Source organism: Sinocyclocheilus rhinocerous, unplaced genomic scaffold (assembly GCF_001515625.1).
Source record: "Sinocyclocheilus rhinocerous isolate Xijiao unplaced genomic scaffold, SAMN03320098_v1.1 scaffold298, whole genome shotgun sequence".
Classification (NCBI taxonomy): Eukaryota; Metazoa; Chordata; class Actinopteri; order Cypriniformes; family Cyprinidae; genus Sinocyclocheilus; species Sinocyclocheilus rhinocerous.
In genome coordinates this window covers 3,948-14,504 of record NW_015650702.1, presented here as the reverse complement: position 1 = coordinate 14,504, position 10,557 = coordinate 3,948, and the positions used below count along the sequence as shown (strand labels likewise).

The following is a 10,557-nucleotide window of genomic DNA, read 5'->3' as shown; positions in this document are numbered from 1 at the left end:
GTTTTTAAAGGTCCCCTGAAATGCTTAGAAACACGCAGCGTTACTCTGTGTGTTGACGTCATTTTAACTGAAACAGGAAGACAGGGCGGGACATATCAAGCAGCCCCGCCCCTTTTTAAAATAGCCAATAGCGTTCGTTTATATCACAGCTTGGGCTAGAGCCGTTCAGAGCCGTTGAGCTCCGTAAAGCCGCATTTGACAGGGTATGCCAGCCACAATCTCGTCCATATTTCTTTAAAATATAGCATTCTGTGTAGAATTCAAATAGCTCCGATACATTTTGTGGTCTGCGCCGACCTCGCGCATGTGATCCGCTCCGTGCTATCGTGTCTCTGGACCGGAGCAGAGTGTGTGTGCGGTGCGGTGGTTAGCGTGACAGCGCGAAACCAGACTTCTTTTTTTCTTCAATGGAAAGCATATTTACACTGTTTGACTCGTTCCCTGTCCCCTATATAGTGCACTACGTGCCATTCACTGTACAGAAAATACCTATTCTGTGGACAAGTGACCGATTTCAGCCGCGGCTTCAGCGTCTATTTTATAGTGTAGGGGGCGGGCGCTTCGGATTCTAGAGAGCATTTGATTGGACAGAAAGTTTGATGAGAAGCTGAAGTACGATGTGACGTCAAAAAAATCGTTGAGCCGTTTTGGCGGAAGTGACGAACTGCAAGCTTTGAATGCTTATATCTTCTAAATGCTTATAGATAACCTTAAGACTAACATATTGATACTAACACCCAAAAAACTTTAATTTTGATTTCATGGGTACTTTAAGTACTGTAACGAAGTATTATTACTCTGTTACGTTACACCACTGATCTTTTGTGTTCAATGGCTGAAAAATTCATACAGGAACAGCTTGAGGATATGTGAATGACAATTTTAATTTTTTTCTAAACATGGTGGCTAACACTAGCATATGCATCATGCACAATGACAAATACATATTTGAAATATGACATGACAGCAGTGTTGGGGAGTAACTAGTTACATGTAACGGAATTACGTAATTTACAAAATAAATTTAACTAATCAGTTACAGCTACTGCGAAAAAATGTGTAATTAAATTAGTTACTTTTGAAAATGTTAAAGATTACAAAGTGGTTAATCAGAATTTTTTTCACACACCTCCACATACAGATTTAATTAATTTCTTTCACAAATTGCATTGACTGCTCTACAATATGAGACACCAATGTTTCAGGAGTTTAGGACACAGAATAGGACACGTTTATATGATAACTGTTTTATTTCTAATTTGAGTTTATGTATATGCTTTATTTTTTAAAGATTAACTGTTAGATGCCTGTGTTTCCTGTCATGAAAAGATCTGATTTCAAAAACAGCATCATAGCTATTAAACTATTTCTTGTTATGGTTTTAAATTTGTATTTAACCTCAGAACGATCTCAAAGTAAAAAGAGGTGCTAAAGTCTGATTTTGTGGTGGCTGTGCTTTCAAAATAAATTATTATAATCGAAATTCAAGTGATGAAGGATTCTGAAAGTCTGACAGTAATCATGCAGCGTTGAGTGCTACTGTAATGTTAACCCTGCCTGGTTTAAATGTTTGAAAATGATTATCAGTTAAAAACATCCGTTAGAAATTTAGAAAAGTAATCAAATGTAATCAGTTACATTACTTTAATAAAGTAATTGAAATAGTTACACTACTTATTACATTTTAAATAGGGTAACTTGTAATCTGTAACCAAAGTAACCTTCCCAACACTGACTGTACCTGATGTAATCCAAAATAATAGAATTGCAAGCTTGTGAATCAAAATGTAATCGAATTGTGAAATTTGTGTCAATACTCAGCCCTAATATATGTTGTGCAAAAAACCTTTATTAACCTCTATTATAAGTGAACCTCAAGGAATATATTAAAATAATAAAAACAACTTCATCAGATATGAGACAAATTCAATTTCTGCAGCTCTAAAAGACAAATGAGTCATTATTCAGTTTGAGTCAATTCAGTGTTGATTCAGTTCAGTAGTGTAAATTCATTCGGTTCAGCCATTAGCAGCTGTACTGAAGACAATCGTGTCGTTATTCAGCTCCAGTCAGTTCAGTGTTAATTCGATTCAGTTCAATAACTGTGTCAAGCAAAATGCGTCAACTGTGAACGAATTTGATTCAGCTATAAAAAGCTCTACAGAAGACAAAACTCGTCATTCAGTTCAGTTCAGTTCCCCCAAAAATCATTTCCAGATTTCGGCTAACTTCAGCCAATGATTTTTTTCCAGCTGTTTTGTCCTCAGACGGATATGTAGGTCAGAAACGCACGCTTGAAAGGGGGAGACTTCTCGTCTGGCTCTGCTAATACAACTGAAGTATTCAACAGTCGCGTCATTTGCCAGGTGCTCGTGATTTTAGTGTGCCACTTGACTGTTCTTAGGATTTCACACATACCTGACTCACGTATGCTATTAGATAAGAGTCTGGGCTCCAGAATAAGGGTCAAGCAGAAAACGGCACCAAATATAACAAAAGAAAAATGCATCTGAACTAAAAGAGAGGTACATGCTTATTTTTTTCCATTACTGCAGGTCTTTTCCTGTCACGAACGTATCGACTGACCGACACACACACAGGCCTTGCTAACTAGTAATTGAGTCTAAATGAAACGTTTATTTAACAGGTAAATCATGTTTTTGAATCGTTCTATGAAATGGGTGACTTTTCTATTATGTAAAGTTGAAAAAAATGTTCATAATTGACAGGGTGGAATATGATTTAGATATGTTGTATTTGGCTAATCTTGTCCAACGTGACAAATAAAAGACCGATGTCAAATGTTAGTAGAACAAGCTTTTGAAATGAGTTTTTCTGACGTCAAAAAAATCGTTGAGCCGTTTTGGCGGAAGTGACGAACTGCAAGCTTTGAATGCTTATATCTTCTAAATGCTTATAGATAACCTTAAGACTAACATATTGATACTAACACCCAAAAAACTTTAATTTTGATTTCATGGGTACTTTAAGTACTGTAACGAAGTATTATTACTCTGTTACGTTACACCACTGATCTTTTGTGTTCAATGGCTGAAAAATTCATACAGGAACAGCTTGAGGATATGTGAATGACAATTTTAATTTTTTTCTAAACATGGTGGCTAACACTAGCATATGCATCATGCACAATGACAAATACATATTTGAAATATGACATGACAGCAGTGTTGGGGAGTAACTAGTTACATGTAACGGAATTACGTAATTTACAAAATAAATTTAACTAATCAGTTACAGCTACTGCGAAAAAATGTGTAATTAAATTAGTTACTTTTGAAAATGTTAAAGATTACAAAGGGGTTACATCTGAATTTTTTCACACACCCCCACATACAGATTTAATTAATTTCTTTCCCAAATTGCATTGACTGCTCTAAAATATGAGACACCAATGTTTCAGGAGTTTAGGATACAGAACAGGACACATGCTTATTTGATAACTGTTTTATTTCCAATTTGGGTTTATGTATATGCTTTATTTTTTTAAGATTAAATGTTAGATGCCTGTGTTTCCTGTCATGCAAAGATTTGATTTCAAAAACAGCATCATAGCTATTAAACTATTTCTTGTTATGGTTTTAAATTTGTATTTAACCTCAGAACGATCTCAAAGTAAAAAGAGGTGCTAAAGTCTGATTTTGTGGTGGCTGTGCTTTCAAAATAAATTATTATAATCGAAATTCAAGTGATGAAGGATTCTGAAAGTCTGACAGTAATCATGCAGCGTTGAGTGCTACTGTAATGTTAACCCTGCCTGGTTTAAATGTTTGAAAATGATCATCAGTTAAAAACATTTGCTAGAAATTTAGAAAAGTAATCAAAAAGTAATCAACTTTAATAAAGTAATTGAAATAATTACACTACTTATTACATTTTAAATAGGGTAACTTGTAATCTCTAACCTACTACATTTCAAAAGTAACCTTCCCAACACTGCATGACAGATGTGCCTCTGCCAAAGCTGATATATATATTATTTTTTTTGGGATAATACATTTAAGCAATTATTTTGTCAACATTGTCAGATCTCAAAAAAAGTTCTATTTGAAATGGCAAACCAGAATTTAAAGGACCCGTACTAACCCTTACTGTGGTCTGACCGAGCCGTCCAGACTGGAAGCCCTTGAGGAGATCCTGGACGCCGCTGATGGCCTTGGGGATCTCGGCAGGGGTTGGAGGCACCAGCTCCACACGGGCGTAATACCAGAATGTGGCTAGCCGGGGCTTGGAGTAGTTCACAGCGGCTGCATATATCATTACAAACGTTAATGGAATCACGGAAAACATACAAAAGATATAACTAACGTTTAAATTTGTAAAGGAAACTTCACAAAGCCAAGGCCATAGGAACAACTTAAATGTTTGAGCTGAATGTATCTTCACACGCTGACATTGGGCGACTGTTGTGCTCTGTCAACTTCAGCATATAACCACTGCTGTAGTGCGCGTTCAGAATGAATTGTGACAGCTATAAACGGAGTAAAGCACCAGAGCATTAGCTAACACAACTGTTGGTCATTTGCTTGCACGAAAATCAGCATGTTACCACAATTACTGTCTGTATAGTAACGGTTTAATTTATCTAATGCATGTTTTGCTCATTTACGTTACGCGGCCTGTTCTAACAGCTGCGGAAACCAGAAGCACACAACTCAAAATAAATATTTTTGAAGGAATAAATCTATAGTTTAAGTAAAAGGTGATAATTCTTACCACCGACCAACGTTGGCACTTTAGCCACAAGTTTCTGTACCGCCTGGGCCATGATTTCTGTGACTGTGAAGGTTTATTCGCCGCTTCTCTTCACAAACCGGCCCTTCAATGAATGTCACCTCCAGCGAAGAACCCTTCTTCTTCTTCTTCTGGTGTTTTATGGCGGTTTGGCAAACCAGCGAAAAAGGTGCATTACCGCCACCTACTGATCTGGAGTGTGGAGTGTGCATAAATTTGGAAGAAAGAAATACAGAAGGGAGAAGAAAGAAAGGAAAAAAATAAATAAATAAACCCTAGATTCTATCTATTGTTCCTGTGTTTTTCAGGTATTTAAACATATTTTCTTGCACTCTTGATTGCCTCGACCCATTTCCTAACAATACTTTTAAAGAGATCCCTGTTATTACTCCTTTCACCCATTTCTTTTCTTCTTGTACTGAACAAATCACACTTTGTCCCATGATCGACTTAACTCCTAGAGCCTTCTTTTGTTGCCTACTATCCTTACAATATATTATCAATCTACCATCCCTCAACTTCTTAACACTATCAATCAGTCCTATCACTTCCTTAATTGTTTTAGATAATTTCAGCGGATTAATGATACTGAAAGATCCGGTTTCAAGTTTCATCACTACCTTATACTCTTCCTTCCTTCTTCTTGTCAGATGTGTTCCATTTTCACTGTCAGTTGCAGATGCGTTACTCCAGCTTTTCTTTCTTTTTCGATTTTCTACTATACTCCATTCATTATTTCCATTCCCGCCTTCGTCCGCGTCAAACACTTCATCCTCCATTTCCGGATCACTTCCGGAATCTACGCCACTTCCTACCATGCACTCTCCAGTCACAGATCAACTGTTGCCAAACCGCCCCTCCCCCCGTGTCTCGAAGGACCCTTCGATTGAGGCGGCGGATTATACGCCTGACAGAAATTTCGAGGATGTCGTAAAAATATAGCCTCTATATTGGCACCGTGTTATAACGTTGAACAAAAATGCTGTTTATACAAATAAAAACTGATTTTTTCCTAATTTTTTTCCCTAAAAATTAAATACCGTATTAAATACTTTTCATATAAATAAGGACGGCATAACACGACCGGCTAAGCACATTTCATTACACCAAATACACAAAATAATGTTCTTTTTAGCAGCATCATATGACCCCTTTAATGCCAAAGGGCTATACAATTTTCATGTTTAGTGTAAATAGTGTAATTATTTATTAATTATTTATTATTAAATAATGACAACAATAGCACACAAATATATTTTCCTGAAATATCATTCATGATGAATCAGAGACATTTATTTACCACACATTGTTTTTCATTTATTTTATTTATTTATTTTTATTTGGGAGGGGGATATCTGACCCCATTTAAATGATGCATTTAGGATCAAAATGCCACAATGCTGAAATGGTATTTATAGGTCAAAACACATGGTGAACACATCTTAAAATACATAAAAATATTTCTCAGATAGACAGAAATTAACATTGTTAATGCCATCCTGCTATGCATACTGTATTTTGACATCCAGTAACATATCTTAAACATTTACTGTATTCACAGCACTCTGAATGATTCTGAATATGTGCAAAGGATGGTGCCCAAGGTTTAGGCAATTTCATACAGAAAAACTGCAAAGTGCAAAATGTATAGGTCAGAGAAATTAGCTACCCATTGAAACTCTGTTTAAACATCATTCTCCAAGCACTGATCTCATTGACACGATCAGAAATGTTTAATGGCCATCCACACTATAACTAGGTGGACTAAGTGCTGTCATCAGACAAGTCAACAGTCTTCAGTGCTGGTGGTTCAGCAGCACTTGAAACATTTTCCTCCACCTGTAACAAATACATGAACTTATATAAATAAAGTGCATGTGATGAATAATGTTTTTGCTTATGAGTTGTGAAAACATTTGTGTGAGTGGTTTAATCGCACTTAATGCAATTAATCAGTACTAGGAAAGATATATGTTATTGCATACCTCAGAGATAGGTGCTAGTTTGTTCACAGTGATTGGCTTCCCATTTTTCTTCTCTCCAAGCACTGATCTCATTGACACGATCAGAAATGTTTAATGGCCATCCACACTATAACTAGGTGGACTAAGTGCTGTCATCAGACAAGTCAACAGTCTTCAGTGCTGGTGGTTCAGCAGCACTTGAAACATTTTCCTCCACCTGTAACAAATACATGAACTTATATAAATAAAGTGCATGTGATGAATAATGTTTTTGCTTATGAGTTGTGAAAACATTTGTGTGAGTGGTTTAATCGCACTTAATGCAATTAATCAGTACTAGGAAAGATATATGTTATTGCATACCTCAGAGATAGGTGCTAGTTTGTTCACAGTGATTGGCTTCCCATTTTTCTTCAGCCAGTCATAACCTTTCTGATCTACTACTAGTAAAGAAAGAGTGCCTCCTCCTCTCTTCACATGTAAGATGACATCCTCGACAGACTCTTTCTCCACATTCTGTCCATTCACTTCCACCACCACATCACACTGAAGGAGCCCTGACATCTCTCCTGGGCCTCCTGCTGCTACCTAAAAATGCAAAGTAATATACACTGTCATAACAAAAGAAAAGTTTGTTATTCATATTTACTTTAAATTATGTATATTTTACTTATAGTGTATCAAAGCATTATCAATAGTGTTCTATAATTTCTAACAGATGACACCCTGAATATTAGGCTATATACAGTTCACTATGTGGCCTAAGGCTGATTTTCCAAGCGTATAGTTCTGTGAAGAATCCCCACCAATGAGTGAGTCTGGAACATTTCTATTCAGTCCTAACCTCTGAAGTCAGTATCGTCTAAAGACTGATTTGGCAGTGAATGGGCTTCATTGTACCTGGCTGATGAAGGTGCCAGGTTTCTGTTGGACGCAGCCCAAATGGAAGCCAAAACCGGCAGAGCCCCTCTCCAGAATACAGCGTCTAATATTAGGATTGATCTGCACATCCTCCTGAGGCTCAACGGGGGGCAATGCAGGCTTCGGTGTCACTGGGATTTCCTTTTGCTCCTCAGGGTTACCAGATGTAACATCCACACAGAACAGCAAGGGAGAGAGGCCCAACTGAGGATAAATAATATTTGACGTTTAACAGACAAGTAGACAAACAGGCATAAGGAAAAGGATGAAAATGTGTTGATAAATTCTTCCTTTTATTGAATTATAATTGTTTAATTGTGATTTTTCAGATAGGGGAACTTAAAAATAAATAAATATCAGTTTAATTAGTATAGGATAGATTTTATTATCTTTAAAAGTTTCATAGTATCATAAGTTCAAATTATAAGGGATTTGTAATCATTTTTAAATAAAAAATATTTTCATTGAGTATTTATTTGTATATAATTTTAGTTTTTCTATAACAAAGAACTGCTGTCACCAATACTGCTGTCGTGAACATACTGTAACACCAAGCATCTTAAAGAACAATTTTGTTTTTATAAAATAAAATAAAATATTTGGTTATGATGGAAATGAGAAGTAACACATGTACATGTATCTATATGCACATATCTACATTTCATATTTGTTTTTTAAAGTGTCATTACCAAATGCGTTAGAATTTGAGAACTTTTTTCTTTTCAAAGGAAAGTTGCATTGACTGCTAAGTTTTCTCCAAAAGCAGAAACATGTAGTTACCATCACACTCAATATCACATATCACCACACACTATATTAATATCCACTTTGGTTGATCAAGTCCATAATCAGATCTTTATTCCAGTGACAGTTTTTTTCTTGCCATTTGAGAAATGAATTTCAAGAAGTGCCCTTAACTGAAGAACCATTCCCATATTAGTATTTATGTGCTCACTCTGTATATTCACCTTAGTGTAGAAGTCCTGGTCCTGAGGTGGCATAGTCGTGAGGGTGACCTGCTGTCCACTCTGTCTGATTTTGCTGACAACTTGATTATGACTCAGTGACTCTGTGGACTCTCCATTCACTTCAAGAAGCATCTCACCTTCCTTAACACTTCCCAGTTCAGCAGGGCTGCCCTTATCCACCTCTCTCAACATGTGGACTGTATAAACCAAACATAAATATACAGTCTGCAATTCATTTGTGTGGCTGTATGCCAAAGTATGAGTGCATGTCAAAGTGTGTGTCTGCCTCTCACCACTGCGTCGCGTTCCAGTCTTTTCCTGCCTGAGCAGGAAGCCGTACCCTTCTGGCCCCAGCACCAGATGCAGTCTGCGAGGCCGATATGGCATGTTCTCTGCATCAGCCATGGCTGGGACAATAGGCATTTTCCTACGGGCATAACTCTTCTCACTGTCGCTGTCAATCACCAGCATTGTCATGTGATTGTTGCACTTCTTCACCTGGAAATAGCATCACTTGAGATGAAAGTACACCATAACACCATGAAAGATCTAAATGCTACTCATGACATGAGTTTGTCACAGCAGACTGTTAATTAGTTAATTGTGAGTGAAAAACTGTAAATGATTTAACATTGCATTATGTAATTTTACTGTAAAATAATGTAAAATGTAGTAAAAGGACACTCCCAGAGGTCACTGCATGACACAACACATGATGATTATTTAATTATGTTTTAATTTTGTTTATTTTTGTAAACAGTAACATACATTATGGTATTTTTTGTTACATTTTCTTTTATTTAGGTAATGTTTATTGTACATTTACATTTAGTCATCTACTAAGCGACATCAAAATCAACAAAAGAGCAATGATATGCAAGTGCTATAACAAGTCTCAGTTAGCTTAATGCAGTACACGTAGCAAGGTTTTTTTTATTATATAATAAATAAAAAAACAGAATAGAAAAAGAATAGAGCAAGCTAGTGTTAGAGGCCTTTTTTGCTTTTGTTAATTGTATAATAAATAAAAAGAAAACAAATAGATAGAATATAAAAATAATAGAGAAGCTAGTGTTAGTTTTTTTTAAGAAAACAAGCAGTTAGTAAATAAATAGAGTGCAAGTCTAAAAGGGGCAAGTTTTTTTATTCAATTTTTTTATAAAGAATAGAATTAGAATAGAGAGTTAGATAGAGTTAGAGGGTCAAATAAAGATGGAAGAGATGTGTTTTTAGCCGATTCTTGAAGATGGCTAAGGACTCAGTTGCTCGGATTCAGTTGGGCAGGTCATTCCACGGAGGGAACATTTAATTTAAAAGTCAGTGAAAGTGATTTTGTGCCTCTTTGGGATGGCACAATAAAGCAATGTTCACTTGCAGAACTCAAGCTTCTAGAGGGCACATAAATCATTCTGAAGTAATGAATTTAGGTAAAGGGGTGCAGAGTCAGTGGTGTTTAGATGTTGCAACTTGGACACCTCACCTCTCCAAGATACCTTGAAGGATCTATCTGAGAGGTAAGACTCATACCACTGGAGTGCGGTTCCTAAGATGCCCTTTGTCAATAGGGTTGACAGGAGGATCTGGTGGTTAACCGTGTCAAAAGCAGCGGACAGATCCAGCAAGATAAGTATTGAAGATTTGGAATCCGCTCTTGAAAGTCTTAGGGCTTCAAAAACGGAGAGCAAGGCAGTCTCGGTTGAATGTCCACTTCTGAAACCAGACTAGTATTGTAGTATAGTATTGTAGTGCTGTCAAACGATTAATCATGATTAACTGCATCCAAAATAAAAGTTTTTGTTTACATGAGTGTGTACTGTGTTATTATGTATATATAAATACAAACACATACAGTATATATTTTGAAAATATTTACATGTATTTATATATTCATATTAATTATATTATATATAAATATATTTAATATATAAACATAACATATTTTCTTAAATATA

General features: G+C 36.1%; 1 protein-coding gene and 1 pseudogene across 1 annotated transcript in view; both read right to left on the bottom strand.

Moving 5' to 3' along the window:
- The window catches only part of LOC107712361 (ATP synthase subunit g, mitochondrial-like), a 9,287-nt gene extending 3,706 nt beyond the window's left edge, over positions 1 to 5,581 (bottom strand). Inside the window, exons 1-3 of the mRNA XM_016517587.1 lie at positions 5,373 to 5,581; positions 4,735 to 4,944; positions 4,105 to 4,265 (exon numbers count right to left, since the gene is read on the bottom strand). Coding sequence (XP_016373073.1) covers positions 4,105 to 4,265; positions 4,735 to 4,786 — 213 coding nt within the window. The 5' untranslated portion in view covers positions 4,787 to 4,944; positions 5,373 to 5,581. The remainder of the gene's footprint in view (positions 1 to 4,104; positions 4,266 to 4,734; positions 4,945 to 5,372) is intronic.
- A 1,277-nt stretch (positions 5,582 to 6,858) lies between these two features.
- The window catches only part of LOC107712351 (Na(+)/H(+) exchange regulatory cofactor NHE-RF3-like), a 7,594-nt pseudogene continuing 3,895 nt past the window's right edge, over positions 6,859 to 10,557 (bottom strand).